The following is a 15,528-nucleotide window of genomic DNA, read 5'->3' on the forward strand; positions in this document are numbered from 1 at the left end:
GAACTGAGAGCCACGAAGGTTTGCCTAAGGTCATGTGGCTCATTAGCGGCCCGTCTGGGTTGACCAGACAGCCACTTTGACAACCACCGCTATCCCATCCCTCAGTTTAGGGGCTATTGATTATCAAGGGTTTTATTAAAAATTTGTTTCTCCTTTCATTTGTCTCTTTCACATTGAGTTTTCCTTTTTCTTTTTCTTTTTTTTTTTTTTTTCTCTTTGTTTTGACTTTGAAGATTAAACGTGCCAATTGGCGGTCTTTCATTGTCCATTCATATTTCAGGGCAAGCCAGTCTCCGGAAGGTTCATGGGAGCTCTGTGAGGTGGGCATTGTCTCAGGACAATGGTTCTCAGCTAGGGGTTTGGCCTCCCAGGAGGGACACTTGGCAACGTCTGGAGACGTTTTTGATCATCCCAACAGGAGGATGGGAGATGAGGTGCTCCTGGCATGTAGAGGGTAGAGACCGGTGAGCAGGGGGTGCAGCTCTGCACCGCACAATGCACAGTTCAACCCCACAACCCAGACTGACCCAGCCCCAAATGTCAGCAGCGCCTGGTGGAGAAACCCTGTGCTAGGACAATGGGGTGACACAGCCCTCTTCCTAATCCCCCAACCTTTGTTTTCTTTTGACCTGGTCTGGTTTCCTCCCCATCCCACCTTTGCCACCTAGGGGGGGTAGGATGTAGGGTGGGTGGGTTTCACATTAGGTCCGGGTATGACAGAAACTACAGAGCTTCTAGGGATCAGCTCCCTGGAGCGCAGCCTCGCACCACATGTGGGGTGGGCAAGCTGAGGGCCCACACGGCATGGGCTTGAGGGGGCCTGCATGGGCGAGTGTGTGGGGGGGGTTGTCCAGCTGCTCCTCCTACAAACCTAAAACTGTCCTCCCACATTCAGCCTCACTTTGCATTCCTACCCTCAGTGGCCCCGGCCCCCTGATTCCAGAGCCTTCTTGGGTGGTGCTCAGGGCATAGATTGGCTCCCTGTAAACCCAACTGGGTCCCACTCTCTCGGGTCTAGGGGAGTGAATTGCCCACGTGTTTTTCATCCCCCACAGTGCTGTCCCTGGCCTGTCTATTGCCTCCTCTCCATGCTCACATCCTCTATTCCTTTGCTGTCCTTGCATCCAGGGACGGGGCGGGAGCAAGGATAACCCTGTGTGTTGAGTTCCTCATCTTCAACCAGGACGTACACATGTGTATCCTTGTGCCTGGCGACCGATTTCATGAAGGGCTCTGTGGGTGCCTGGCCCCTGGGAGGGCAGGGTGCTGGCAGCCCCCCACCCCGCCCCACCAGAATAAGTCTCTAGCGGGGGGGGGGGGTGGCGCCCACATAGGTGGTAGCAGAGCTCTACGGCCTTGACCTTGCTAAGCCTCAGTGTCCCCAGGTTCGTAGCTCTGCTGGGCAGGGCGGAAGAAGGGGATGGATGTAAGCGAGGGGAGAATGCGGTGGGGGCTGTGGTTCATGATGGTCCCCCGCCGGATGAGGGTGAGGTCGGCGTGAGGGTCTCATGCCTGATGACGATGACAGAGAGGTTCGGCGGTACATGGGTGGAAGGCAGCGTGTGGGCCTTGAGTACCGACTGCCTCGTTTTCTCGCCAGAGGCCCTCACTTTGGTTGGCAGAGTGGTGACCAGCTGGCCAATTGGACGGGGCTCCCTAATGTCACGGACGACCCAGCAGTGCAGAGCGGCAGTGACTCCAGCTCCAGGTACAGATGGCGGTGGTAGGTGACCGGGGAGGGGGGCGGCCCGTCCTGGGGTGACCTCGTAGCCCCTGACCCAGGGGCCACCCCCAGAGCTACTACCCTCAGGGAAGAAGCAGGCTCAGCACCAGGGCTTGAAGCTCACGTCTCCTGTGACAGGAGAGTGAGGGCTAGGACCCAAGCATGACAAGTAGGGACTCCGTGGCCTGTCTCTGTGAGTGGGCGAGCGGGGAGGGGTGCGGAGGGGTGCTGGCAGCTCTCAGGCTTCCATCCGAGGTGCAGGCTCCCGCTCCATCCCTGCTGCAAGGATTTGGGATGTCAGCCCACAGATGTGTGTAGGTTTGCACATGGGGGCATCAGGGTGGGGGTAGGCCATGGGGTCTGCTCCCCTGGTACCCACCGTGCACATAGTTCCTACTCTGCCCCCTGGGCCAGGTGACCTCAGCGGGGGGAGAACCGTTCCCATCAGGATGGGGCCGAGACTTGACCTTCATGCCATTGCATGGTTACCTTTTGCCCTACCGGCGTGTTTGGAGCTTGATCAGTAATAGGGGCCTCCGTGTGCCCAGGAGCCCAGTGTTTGTGGAATGCATGAAAATGTAGTGTCCTGGGGAGGGGAGGGGGGTGGGATGCTTTCTCCAGGTGTGGCTGGAACTTGCCAGCTAAGGGTTTCCAGGGGCCAATTCAGTTGTTTGGTCCCTTGATTCTGCTAAGCACATGTGCTGACGCTCAGGTCCGTTTCACTGGGAAAGAGACCTGAGTTTTTGCCTTTGTCAGTTTTGACACCAAAACATGGAATTGACCCTGTAGAGGAGAAGTTCATGTGTTTTTTCAGGGATCCTCAATATGTATGATTCTGTTCAGTGCTTTTAAAAGTAAACATGTGCTTCCAATGTCAGAAAAATGTCAGCAGAGGGGGTCAGGGGGTGTTGGGCAGTGTTCCCACCAGACAGACCTCAGGGTGCGAGCCAGCTTCAGGGATCCAGATTTTCTTCTGGCTGGTTCGTTCCATATATGTGTGGTGGGGGCTCTGGCCAACCACTAGACCCCTGGGAAGTCACCAGTGAGAGCAGGGCGTCCAGAGTTGTCCCTTCCAAGCGTCTCACGTCCAGATGGGGGGTGGTCTCTAGGTAAGGTCTCAGGTGTCTGCCTTCCCGGGGAGGACTCTTTGAAGAGCTAACTGGGAGGGCTGGCTAGAGGGTGCCAATCAGCAGAGCAAGATTGGACAGGCCCCTGGGGGAGACACCAGCCAGAGCTGTGCTTGCACCTTGTCCTGTGGCCCGCGGTCTTTCTCTCTCCTCCTCTCTCTCTCTCTCTCTCTCTCTCTCTTTTTAAGATTTTATTTATTTATTCATGAGAGACACACAGGCAGAGACACAGGCAGAGCAGGCTCCCTGCAGGGAGCCCAATGTGAGACTCGATCCCAAGATGGGGATCACGCCCTGAGCGGAAGGCCGACGACACTCAACCACTGAGCTACCCAGGTGCCCCTCTGCTCCTCTCTCTCAGGCTGCTGACTTCTCTGCCTCTCTGCCCAACCTCTTCTCCCCAGTCTTTCTTCCTGCCACCCTTTCTTGCTCCCTGTCTCCTGCCTCTCTCCCACCTCCTTTCTTCACTAATCCCTCCTTCACTTTGCCTCCCTCCTCCCCTCCCCCAGTGACCGAGGACAGCTCCCCCCATGCTTCCCTGTCACACCCCCCCCATGCTTCCCTGTCACCCAGGGCCAGAGCCACCGCTGGCCTCTACACATTTGGCTTTAGCACGAAGGCACCCTTTATCCAGTGTGCTCCCCAGCTCAGTTGATTTGCTTCTGGAGAGCCACCACTGGACCTTTGAGCCCCCCTTAGTTAGTCACCGAACAAATGTGATGAGCGCATATCCCAACTTCTTCTGGGGTGGTTCCAATATCAGATGGCAATTTATGGTTGACCCCCACCTCCCCCTGCCCCCATCCCCATGTTACTATCACGTATGTGGGAAACCATAAAATGTATGGTTCCCATGTGTGGGAAATAATGGCTAATGTAATTAGAACTGAACTGTATGTTGGAGATTTTTTGTTTTTTAAAATTAATTAATTAGTTTATTTATATAAATTTTTAACCTCAGTGTAGCAGTAGTTCCTGCCATCTTTCTAATGGGTAGGATAGTCCTGGCAGCGCATTTGCAGGGCTTGGGCAGGATCGAATGCTGCTGTGGGATTTGCTCTTCAGGATAAAAGCAAAGCATCTCAGGGAACAGCTCTCCACGCCAGAAATGTGGGATGTACTTTGTGGTATCATTCAGCTACTGAAAAATGCAGTGCATGCCCTATTTTGTGATCTATAGTTGTAAGATGTGTCGCAGTGAGGTAAAGTATGTTATTTATTATCAACACAGTTGGAAGGGAAGTTGAGAAGTGCCGTATAGAACCAGAGGATAAAGAAAGGCAGGAAAAGCAGATGACTGATCAGTTGTATATTCAAACAGGAGCTGCAGGAGAAAGGGCAGGTCCAAGTGATTGGTCTGGAAAACTCTAAATAAGACCACAAAGAACATGCAGGGCAGACAGTGCTCATAATGGCTGTGGTCAGGTCTTCTCATTGGACATGAGTTAGGGGATGTCCAGGCCTGATTGGAAAGCGTGCGAGTGATAAAGTATACATCGACATACAGCTTTATTAATTTCAAGTGCAGGCCTAACCGTGTCCAGTTAGAGTCCTTAGGGGAACTGTCTCAGTGAGAAGATCAGAATCATTTTTAATTGGCAAATGCTGCTATTGAAGCGGGTGCCTTGAACAACCGGGAAGATCTCGGAAGATAGCTCTCATCTGGGTATGTGTTCAAGTTATGTGTATAATGTTTCCACTTCCCCCACTAGGCAGTGGTCCTGCTCCTGGTCCTTTGAACCCCTCAGCACCCAGTCTGGCAGCTAGCGTGAAGGGGCCCAGTTGATGTTAATGGAATAGAAGAATGATGCAAGCAGGTGCATAGTAGAGGCTGCTGGTACAAAAGCAGACCTACATGTCGGTGTTCCCGAATTCTCCCTTAGAGATGTCTTCCTTTGAATGAATCTGTCTCTGACACAGTCTTTGAAAATTAATCCCGGAGGGCAGACACTTTGAATCATAAACCCCTTCAGAGTTTGGAATGATTGGAGAACGTTCTCTTGAGAAGAGCAGGTTACTACCTACCCTACTGGACCATCTGGGCCTTCTGGGTGGCTGGGTGGGGGAGGGGAGCCTGTAGGAGGGGGAGGGGGCTGGCTCAGAAGGAGGGAGAGAGCAGTGAGGGCAGTTCATATACTTCTGCAGTAAGTGCCCGAGAAGCCGTCCCAGACACCTCCCACAGGGCATCGTTGCAGTTGTGGAATGGTAGATGACCGGGTAGGGAGGGCTCTCGTCCTCCAGTCCTCCAGGGCCAGCCTGCTGCCTCCCCACTGCCCTCTGGCCAGGCCCCCCACTGCCTTCCCAGGGACTGGCCAGAGGGCAGGGGGGCGGCAGCAGCGCCCTTGGTGGTTGAGGTCCCGCAAGCTGGGCAGTGGGGCAGCCGCTGGCTCAGCCTGTCCCAGGGAAAGGACCGAGTGTGAGGGGCTGAGGGCAGCTGGGGCCAGGAGCCCGCTGGGTGCTGACTCTGAGCCAGGCCTGCACCACAGCACAAAGGGCTTTGCTCAGCTTCTCCCACCAGGACCCTGCTCCACATCAAGTGCTTATCATCCCGCCAGGGTCCACCTCCCACCCCTCCTCCTTCTTGAAGCCTTTCCGGAGAGCCCCTTTCACTGTACCTCTGTAAGAAGCTTCTACACGGGGGGCTGTTTCTGTCATTTCACACGCAGACTGTTCTCCAGCAAGTGCATGTGAACTTCTTGGTGTTCGCTCAGGCATTTCCCAGATCCTGAGAACCGACCTGGACCACCTGAGCTTGCATCTCCAGGGCCCTCCAGAACCTCCAGTTCCAGACGCAGCCCACTGGCGGCCTGGCCAGTCAGGCCTCACCGGCCCCTTGCCCAAATTCTGCACAGCCTTCACCCTCCCAGGCTGCCTGTTCCTCCCCACCCATTCCTGGGATAGCATTCTCCCTGCGTGGCTGGGCTTCCAGGTTAGGGCACAAGGGACTTCTCAGGTGGGAGGGTGGCACGGCCAGGGGAGAAAAGAGCAAGCCCCAAACTGATGATTTGAGAGACTCTGCTTCACTGAAGACTGAGCTGGGTGCATGTCTAGGGCCTGGGCCGGAGCCCCTCACTCTAGGGGGAGGCCTGGGTGTGTGTCTAGCAGGTGCTGTGTGCAATGTGGGGGTTGGGGTGGTCATATTTCAGAGCTGGAATTCAGTTTAGCATTTCGTTACGGTGTGTTCAGGTGTTCCCTAATTGTTTCATGACGGTGAATAATTAAGTAATAAATCGCGTGGTACAGGCAACGAGCGTGCCAGGAGCTCTGTGTGGAGGTCTGAGGTACTTTGGGGGAGGGGCAGGCCTTGGCTGGCATCTCAGCAGGCAGCGCCCCTGGCCAAGTGCTGTGAGGCCTGTGTGCCAGACACGGTGCCGGGCACCCGCACCTGCTCCTGCACGTCATCCTCACCCTCCAGTGCTTGAGGTCATTGCCCTCATTTTCCAGGTGAGGAAACTGAGTCACGACTCAGAGGTGGTGGATGCTGGAGCCAGCACAAACTGCATCCCGTGTGACTCCAGGGTCCCAGGGTTGAGGGGCCATGCTAGACAGAGGGATCCTTCTTCCTGGGCTGTGCACAGGCCAACTGGGTAGGGTTTGGGGTTCTGCTCCATGTCTAGGGTCTCTCATCCCCCGATCCCCCCATCTGCTGTGTCTTTCCCCCACCTGCCCTGCACTTAGTGATTTCTTGATGCTTTCCTCTGACAAATGCTTCCTTGCACCTGCTCCCAGAGGTTCGACTTTTCAGAGAGGAGCCCTGGGGTCAAGGTTACCCGGGGGTGGTTGGGTGGAGAATTTTCCATCCTGGACTTGCAGGTGTGGTGACAGCTGTGGCAAGCCTGGCACCCTCATGCCTGACCTGTGAGTGCAGCTTAGCATTAGCCTTTCTGGTGGATTGTTAAGTCTGTGGGAAAGGACAAAAAAATAAATAAGAAGAGGGATGAAGGCTCCATCCAACTGGGAAGAATTGGGAGAATGTTTGGCAGGATATTCTGGGCTGCATGCCGGAAAAGCAAAACAAAGATGGTGCAGCTTCCCCATCTCCTACATACCTGACGTGGGCCTCTGGAGGCTGATGTGGAGGGCCAGTTTGTTGGCATCCAGAGACTTGTCAGGTGGCATTGTCCCCTGAGTCCCCCTGGCCCTTGAGCTTTGTGACCCTCAGTTAAGTCTGAATTGAGTCTCCAGGGCAAGTAACCACTTAGGTGAGTGGTTCTATGCCTCAGTTTCCCCTGTGGTTAAACTCTCACCTTGCCTGATCACTAGTGGGGTCCCCTGAGAGGACATTCTGGGTGGAGCTGGGTCCTGACTTGCTTCCCTCTTGCTTACCTCTCTGGGTCTCGTTTCCAGAGATGATCGAGGATGCCTACCAGGGCTATAGCCTGGGTCAGCTCCCAGAATGGCAAGGAAGAGGGGGCTGGGGTCAGGTCGGGAGGACCCAGCATCTATCTGATAAGCAGTTTAGGGGTGCGCAGGTGATGCCTAGCCTGTATTTCCTACATCGATGGCCGTGAAGGCTGCGCTGGGGTAGGGGCAAAGGGGTTCATAGAGGCTGCCCTCCCTACACAGGCCTCCTCGGGTGGAGCATAAACCTTTCCTCCTGCCTCTTCCACTGGGGGCTTCAGCGCCTCAGAGAAGGCCTGGGTCTCTCCCTCACACCCCCAGGGGGGGGGTGCCATTCTTATCCCCTCAGCCAAGACCACGTCTTCCCAGGCTCCCTGCCCCAGGGTGGGTGGGCTGCTGCAGCCAAGGGCCACCGACCACATGGCTTCTAAGCAATGGGCTGTCTCTCTCAGTCCTGGAAGCTGGATGCTCAAGGTCTGGGTGACAGCATGGCGCTGGCTTGCATGCTTTCATCTTCTGGCTGTGCCCTCATGTGGTGGGAAAAGGGTGGGGGAGCTTACTGGGGTCCCTTTTTATAAAGACACTGGTCCCGTTGGTGAGAGCTGCACCCTCATGACCAGATGGCCTCCTGAAGACCCCACCTCCTCATAGTGTCCCGCTGCGGGGTAGGGTATCAGTGGGACAGCTTCGGTGGGGGGGGAACACAGACATTCTATGCATGACACTCAGCTCTCATCACACACACTCCCACAGTCACCATCCCTGGCACCCCCCACTTCCGTTCTCACCCCAGGCCGTGCCGGCGGGGCTTCAGCCTCCCTGCGCCCCTGAAAGTGCTGTCGTCAAGGTCACCAATGACCACCTAGTCGCTGGGTCAGTGGGGCCTTCCATTTCCTCCTCCTCTTTGGCCTCTGTTAGCTCTGGACAGAGCCGACCCTCTGTCCTGGAAGAGGTCTCTGCTCCTGGCTTCTGTGTCATTGGACTCCCCGAATTTTCCTCCTTCCTGCGCCTTTCTTTCTCAGCCTCCTTTGGCAGCCCGTCTCCCCTACCACCATCCGAATGTCAGAGCTGACCGTAGGTGTGCCCTCCCCTAGGATCTTGCAAAGTCCTTTGTCCCTTGACCCTGGGGCATGTATCTCTGGCCCTGACCTCTGCACTGGGCCACAGACGTGTGCACCTGACTGCCCACCTGTGATCCCCCCTTGAACGTCTAGGAGTCCTAGCTTAGCCAGGCCCAAGGACCCCTGAGGCATGGCCATGCTGCTCTTCTCCATTGTTCCCTCCTCTTTAAATGGCTCCATGGTCCAACTGGTTGTCCAGGCTAGACTCCTAGGAGTTACTGTTGATTTCTCTCTGTTTTCCACCTTTGCCATTTTGCCCCGAGCATGTCCTGCCGGTTTTGTCCTTAGCCCAGGTCCTGCTCTGTCTCCTCCTCTGCCCTCTGGGCTGCCCAGGGCACTGTCCCCCACCTCTCGCTCCTACGGCCCGTGTACCTCTCTGCTCGTCGTGGCCAGAGGGAGCGTGTACGTCAGGCCACGCTGTCTTGCTGCTTCTCTGTGCTGCCGTGTCAAGCACAGCCACGGGCCCAGCTTGACCTGGTGCCTTTTGCCCCTTGGGCCTCAATTCCCCTCACTGCCCACCACCCCTGTGGCCCTGGCCCCGCAGCCCACTGGCTGTGTCCATCCTCACACCGCTTGTAATTACTTGTCATTCTCTCTCTCTAGAATGTTCTTCCTATACCCCTGCTGATAGCTCCATGTCTCTTTGTCCAGAGAGGCCTTCCTTGACCTCCTACCATCCTTTCAGGTACCCTCCAACCCTCTGGTCTACTTTACTTTTAGAGAGCTCATCACTCCTTAGTACCTGTGTTGCATTCTTGTCTCCTGTCCTGGAAGTCCACGGGAGCAGAGATCATGTCCTGCTTGGTCCTCATAGCATCATGGCCTAAAACAGTTCCTGGCACATAGTAGTGGATCAGTAAATCCTCAATGACTGAAAGAGGGGAAGAGCCAGCCACCCAGGGGCCCGCCCTGGTAGTGGGGGTGTTGTGTGTGATCCATTGTGATTGGGACTGAGCTAGAGTGTGCCGGGGGCCTGTGGGCACACAGCAGGGAGGGTGGGGGAGGCCACCAGGAAGCTCACCTCAAATGGATAAGAAAGACACAGTGAGGGAGAGCGTTCTAGACACAGATGCCCTTCCAGGGAGATAAGAGGACATGCTCATGCCCCTGGTCCTGGGAGGGAGAGAAGGGCCCTGGATGGAGCACAGGTGACCAGTTGGGTGAGAGGTGATGTACCAGGAGACCAGTCGCGTGCAGCTTTTACTGTGGGGTCCCCCGGGGCTTGGGGGTGGAGCACAGCAGGATCAGTAGCACAGGGTGCAAGTGGGAGACCGGCTCTAGTTTAAACCCAGGGAGGTGGGCTGGGTTTTTCCAGGTTCCCTGACCTGGCCCAGAGGGGAGGGGAACTCCTGCATGGGATGTCTAGACACTGGATCTGGGGCCTTGCAGAACCGCTGGCTGCAGGCAGGAGGAGGGGCGATAGGCTTTGGCCTCAAGCCCCCCAGCCCCCACCCCCCACCCCACGCCAGGAATGACACCCCGGGGAAGCTCACACTACGAGCAGACTCATCACAGGGTTGCATTCAGAATGGGCCTTTTTAGCTTCCAGGTCTGATACTTCACAGACCACTGCCGATTCCCATGGACCGATGAAATTGTCTAGCCAGGGGTCCCAGCCAGGTCTCCCCGCCCCCCACCCCTAGTGGGGGAGTGTCTCCTGTTGGCAGCTGTGGCCCGCCGTTGCTGACGGCCCAGCCCTTCTCACTTCTCTCTGTACCTATTTGGGAAGATGCTGCGGTCCTTTGAATTGTCAGGCTGCAATTTGCAGACTCTGATTTCTGTGCATTTGCTCTGACGGGTACTGTGCTATCTCGAGATGGCAGCTGTTCTGGCTCTGAAATAGCTCTGAGCTCACTGAAGGGGAGGGAGCTGCTCACTGAGACCCCCCACCCTCCACCCCATAACCATGGTGTGTCAGTATCAGGGAGAGGGAGTACACTGCAGGGACTGGAGAACATGCATTCTGGGCCTTCGAAAGCCTGAGGTCCCCTTTCCCAGCACCCCCCATTTACTAGCTGAATGACTTTGGGCAAGCTGCTTTATACTTGTAGTCTGAGTCTTGGGTATAAAACGGGAAACAGTGCCTGCCTCAGAGGGTTGATGGGAGGATTAACAAGACAGAGCTAGAGTCCAGAATCAGGCTGCCACATACAGTTGTGCAGGGTGGGGCCTACACAAAAATACCTAGCCAAGGGTTCAGGCAGGGTTGACATTCAGCTCACTCTCACTCAATAAGCCATGTGACTGGCCTGTGGCTTAATTTACTCAGAGAAAAAGATATTTTTTCCTAAATTGCATGGAGGTGCCATACCCTTCCTGGGTTCCTACACAGTGTAGAATGAATAAACCACTCTGTGGTCCCCTGAGACCCTGCACCAAGTGTGAGAGGAGCCCAGGGATTCCGATGGCTGAGCTGGGGCTGCTTCCCTGCTCCCTGGGCTGGTGGAAGCTCTTGCAGGATATGGGCACCTCCCTGGACTCCTGTTCTCTTGAACGTCCTCAGCACCTGGGGGGTGGTAGACAGGAAACGGCACGGCCCTTATCTTATACCGGCCAGTGGTGCTGGGGCTCAAAGTACTGCAGCCTCCAAGACAGACCCTGTGGCCCCCACGAAGCTCTGGAGGGGGCTCCGGCCAACAGGAGAGCCCTCCAAGGTGCAGTCTTGCAGAGAAAGGCTGGCAGGGATGTGCACGGGGCCTGGGGCCCACTCAGGTGACACCTCCTCAGCCCGCAAAGCTAGAGCCCAAGTCTAGGGAGGAGGAGGACCATCGTGGTCACCTCTGCCATCATCTTCTCACCAAGTGGAGGCTGGCACCTGCCTGCCGGGCAGCTGGGGCCGTCCTGCCCTGCCCCCCACAGTCCCTGAGGGCATCCAGAGGGGCAGGACGGATGCAGCTTGGCACCAGCCCCAGACGTGGCTGCCGGAAGCCAAGTGGCATCTGAGATGAGCTGGGCTGCTGCTGACCAGCGGAGACTATTTATACCCGCGAGGTGCCAAATGTGATGCTGGGCAGAGGTCATCTTTCGAGAACTGGAAGAAGAAGCAGTGGCCTACTCACCTTGAGAAGCTGATGGAGTTAAGAAGGTCGGAGAAACTGCTTTTCTCAATCTTGTAGCAGGTTAGAGGAAGCTTGAGCTGGTTCGAGGGAGATCTAGGACTTAAGAGGGTGTTTAGAAGTGATTTCCAATAACACAAGAATCAGAACCCCATTGCAGAAGACTCGTGAATGTACAGGAAAGTATCTGAAAAACCATTCACAATCCCAGTCCTCACAGAAGCCCACCATTAGTGCTTTGCTATGGCCTTCCCTGGGCCCCATGCTTTCACATACGCATGTCCCATTCTTTTGGGCCATCACAGTTTGGTCACTTGCATTTTACACTCAATCTTATCATATGAGCATCTTCCTTCCTGCGTCACTCCACAAAGAAACTGAAGCGTCATTTTTGACATCTGCATAAAAGTCTGTCCAGGCCAAAGAGGGATTACCATGGCTTTCCCCAGAACACAGGCCTTGGGTGTCCTGGCAGAAGCAGAATGCAGGGGGGTGGGGACACCTGGCAGTGCTTGTGACAGTCTTATTTCCTCAAGTCAGTTATCTTTAGAGACCGGGATGGAGCAGCACAGCTCAGAAAAGCAAAGCCCAGGTAGGATAGAGACATTAGTAAGGGCTTTTAGGTCCATTTTCAGATGGGAGAATTGGGGCTTTAGCCGCAGGCGGGGAGTGGTTTTCATGGCTTGGCTGAGGTACCACATTGTGTTTTTAGGGCAGCTGGGATTTGTTAGAGTTGTGCGTGGTGAGACACACAGACGCAGAAGTCACTGCCAGAGGATTTTGTACTCACAGCTCCCCAGAAGCCGGAGATGCGCTGCACCATACAGGGTCACATGGGAGAGTGCTGGGGTTGCTCGGGAGCAGAGGTGTTGGTGGGGAAAGTGGGCAAGAGCCTCTATTATGGTTTCCATGGAAGAAACAGGTGAGACAGGTACACGGGCTTGGGAATCATCAGCCTGAATAATTTCAGTGGGCTCCAGGGCATAAGGGCTGCCCCCAGCTGTGTGGTACCGGCCCTGGGATGATTAGGGCAGGGGGAAAGAGGCCCTGAGTGGGAGGCAGTGAGCTGGGAGCGGGGGTGGGGTGGGCTTGAGCTCTGGATTACATAGGAGAGGTGTGCTCCCCGGTGTTACTATCTTGAGGAATTGGCTAGCCCTGGGAGGGGCAGTCTCTCCAAAATCAACAAAATCCAGCTGTTAAAGCATCGGAAACAGGGTTCATCCATGGAGTCTGCAGCAGAGATGGGGGATTGGGGAAAATCATTCCCACATCCCAGCGGGCTTTCTCTGCAGGGTGGTGTGGGAAAGAGGAGGTTTCCTGGCAGCAGCAGACGGAGGATGCCAACCAGTCCAGACCACAGAGAAACTTCTTGAGGTTATTTGTGCCCGACCCAGCTCTGCCCTCAACCAGCTGAGGGGCTGTCAGCAGGTTGCTGACCCTCTTGCCCTTCATTGGCAGAAAGGAGAAAGAAAGGAGTTGGACATATCTTGAGCACTAGCTGTGTCACAGGCACCGTCCTGAGACATCCCCTGAATTTCTCATCAATACCTTCTCTCAACCCGACGGTCACATATGTCTGTCATCTAGTTCAGACAGATTGTTTTAAGAAGGAGACAGAAGAGGCCCAGAGAGGGCAAGATTTACCAAAGTCACACAGCTGGTCTAGAAGCATAAGAAAGATGTGTCTGTGGGATTCCCAACCCCCTAAGACCACTGGGGTAAGTCTCTCCTAAATAACTCCTGCACCATTTGAATCTAGAGCTTTTCTTAGTAGCAGCCTGAGATCACGGCTTCAGATGACCCAGTGGATTCCAAAGGACTCCGTGCCGCTGGCTCTAGTTGCAAATGATGATCTTTGTGATAAGACACCAGACCTCGCCTCCGGTCGAGTGACTGGAAAATGATGTGAGTTACAGCCAAGGTCATGGACTTTTCTGGTGGCCTCATGCTGACCCCGTGTTCTCAACCATAGATAACAGAATCCATTTAGCTAGTGAAAGCAGAAAGGGATTCACTCAGGGTACAGCCAGCTCACTGGGAAAGTTGAAGAGAGACCCCAGGCTGAGCCTCCCCAACCTGTGCTGCCAACCAGGGCCACCACGAAAGCCGTGGCCTCCGATTTCATCATGAGGGTGCTTTGGCCACAGTGGTTTCCAAGAGCCGTGCCTCAGCGGCCACATCTGCACCAGTGGAACAGTGCCTGGAGGCTCCTTGTGGCTTACCTAGAACGCAGCTCTGAATTCAACTCACGCAAACGCTTCTGACTGGTTGGACCTAAGCTGCAAGGGAGTCTGGGAAATATAGCTTTTTAGCTTTCCAGCCTCTGTAGTGCAGAAGGTACAGAGGTAACAAAGAGTCCCTGTGTTGGAGATAAAGGGCAAGCAGATACATAAACACACTATTATAATACAGTGTTATTTGCTCTAATTAAGAGACAAGGAGGGACCCCTGGAGTGAGAGTCAGAGAAGGCTTCACAGAAGTAAGAGGCATTTTGAGCTGGGCACTAAAGGATACAATATGGGTTTCCCAGATGAGAAAGGCAGACAAACGGGTTTCCAAAACACAGGGAAGCAGAGAGAAATAGGTGAGTGCGATGTTTTGGGAATCCCGAATGCCTTGTTTTTATGCACTTTGCCTCAATTCTTTTATGACACAAGAACAAAGCCAATTTCAGTGTGTCAACAGGAGCCAGTTTGGTGTATAAAGTGTTTTAGGGCAGCCCGGGTGGCTCAGCGGTTTAGCGCTGCCTTCAGCCCAGGGTGTGATCCTGGAGTCCCAGGATCGAGTCCCACGTCAGGCTCCCTGCATGGAGCCTGCTTCTCCTTCTGCCTGTGTCTCTCCCTTCTCTCTCTGTGTGTCTCTCATGAATAAATGGATAAAATCTTTTTTAAAAAAAATGTTTTAATATTTAAAAATATTATTTGAACTGCCTTTGAAATATAACTTTAAAACTTAACTACAGGGATCCCTGGGTGGTGCAGCGGTTTGGCGCCTGCCTTTGGCCCAGGGCGCGATCCTGGAGACCCAGGATCAAATCCCACATCGGGCTCCCGGTGCATGGAGCCTGCTTCTCCCTCTGCCTGTGTCTCTGCCTCTCTCTCTCTCTCTCTGTGTGTGACTATCATAAATAAATAAAAAAATTTTAAAAAAATTAATAAAACTTAACTATTTAATGACATGAAAATTAAGAACAAAATATTTGTGAAAATATGTCTTAAAATAGTACATGTGATACTACACATGGAAGTTATTTAACACGCAAGTATTTTAAAAAGAAGCCTAACTCTATTGGGTGAAACGCCCTTCTGTGTGTAAAGTGGCACATGCCTGAGCTGGTGCACAGAAACGAGGCGTGTGAGAAAGAGTGCGAAGTAACTGCCCCTACGTGTCAGGAAGGTTTCTGGGAAATGCTCGGGGAGTGACTTTATTTTAAATCCTGAGTCACGGCCCACAGGGCCCAGGAGCGGTCCTGGGGCACAACTCCCACTTCTGATTCTCCAGAGCTACCCTTTGTCAGGCCACTGACCCCGCATCTAGAGTGGCTGGACCCTGCAGGCTTCTTGATTCTCTGGTATTGATTCTCTGGGGGATCCGACTCACCCCACCCCACCCCGGCCTTTTCTGAGCAGCCTCCAGAAGAGGAGGCCATGAGGACAGGCCCCATGCTACCTCTGTGGCCAAGCTGGGCAGTAATCTGCTGTGTTTTATGTCTGCAGGATCCCTCCACCCACCCCCCACCAGCCGGGTGCTCTTCCTTTTCTGGGCTGGTGGGAACTTCAGGTGTGAGAGGGAGCGACTTTAAAGACTTCCTCACCCAGTGGCTGTGGAGGGAGGCCACAGGGCCCTTTTCAGGGGTACCCGCTGTCCTTATGGGTGAGTGAACAGGAGTAGCCTAGAGTCAGTGTGCAGGCTCATGTCCCAGCTGTGCCACCTCCCATCTATGTGGCTCTGGGTGAGTGAGTGAACTGAACTCCCAGAGCTTCCTCCAGATGCTGAGGCTAGTTCTAAAGATGAAAACTGGATGCATCCACGTCAAGAGCTTGGCCCGAGGGGAGGGCTCAGCAGGCGCTGGCTGGAATCGATACAACTCTGCTTGGAGCTGCAGAAGTGACCCTGCGGTGGCCCTGGCATGCCTGAGCCAGCCAGTGTTGGAGGGGGC

General features: G+C 54.6%; 1 protein-coding gene across 3 annotated transcripts in view; it reads left to right on the forward strand.

Annotated features, from left to right (window-relative positions):
• Positions 1 to 15,528, forward strand: part of ST8SIA5 (ST8 alpha-N-acetyl-neuraminide alpha-2,8-sialyltransferase 5) — a 64,174-nt gene that overhangs the window by 16,667 nt on the left and 31,979 nt on the right. The window contains exons 1-2 of one of the 3 annotated variants that reach the window (XM_049112665.1): positions 415 to 464; positions 1,601 to 1,708. The exons of 1 other annotated variant lie outside the window; for it this stretch is intronic. In XM_049112665.1, coding sequence (XP_048968622.1) covers positions 430 to 464; positions 1,601 to 1,708 — 143 coding nt within the window. In that variant the 5' untranslated portion in view covers positions 415 to 429. Of the gene's footprint in view, positions 1 to 414; positions 465 to 1,600; positions 1,709 to 15,528 lie in introns of those variants that run through there. One more of the 3 variants, XM_025428977.3, reaches the window with a different exon arrangement.

This window comes from Canis lupus, chromosome 7, assembly GCF_003254725.2.
Source record: "Canis lupus dingo isolate Sandy chromosome 7, ASM325472v2, whole genome shotgun sequence".
In the NCBI taxonomy this organism is placed as follows: Eukaryota; Metazoa; Chordata; class Mammalia; order Carnivora; family Canidae; genus Canis; species Canis lupus.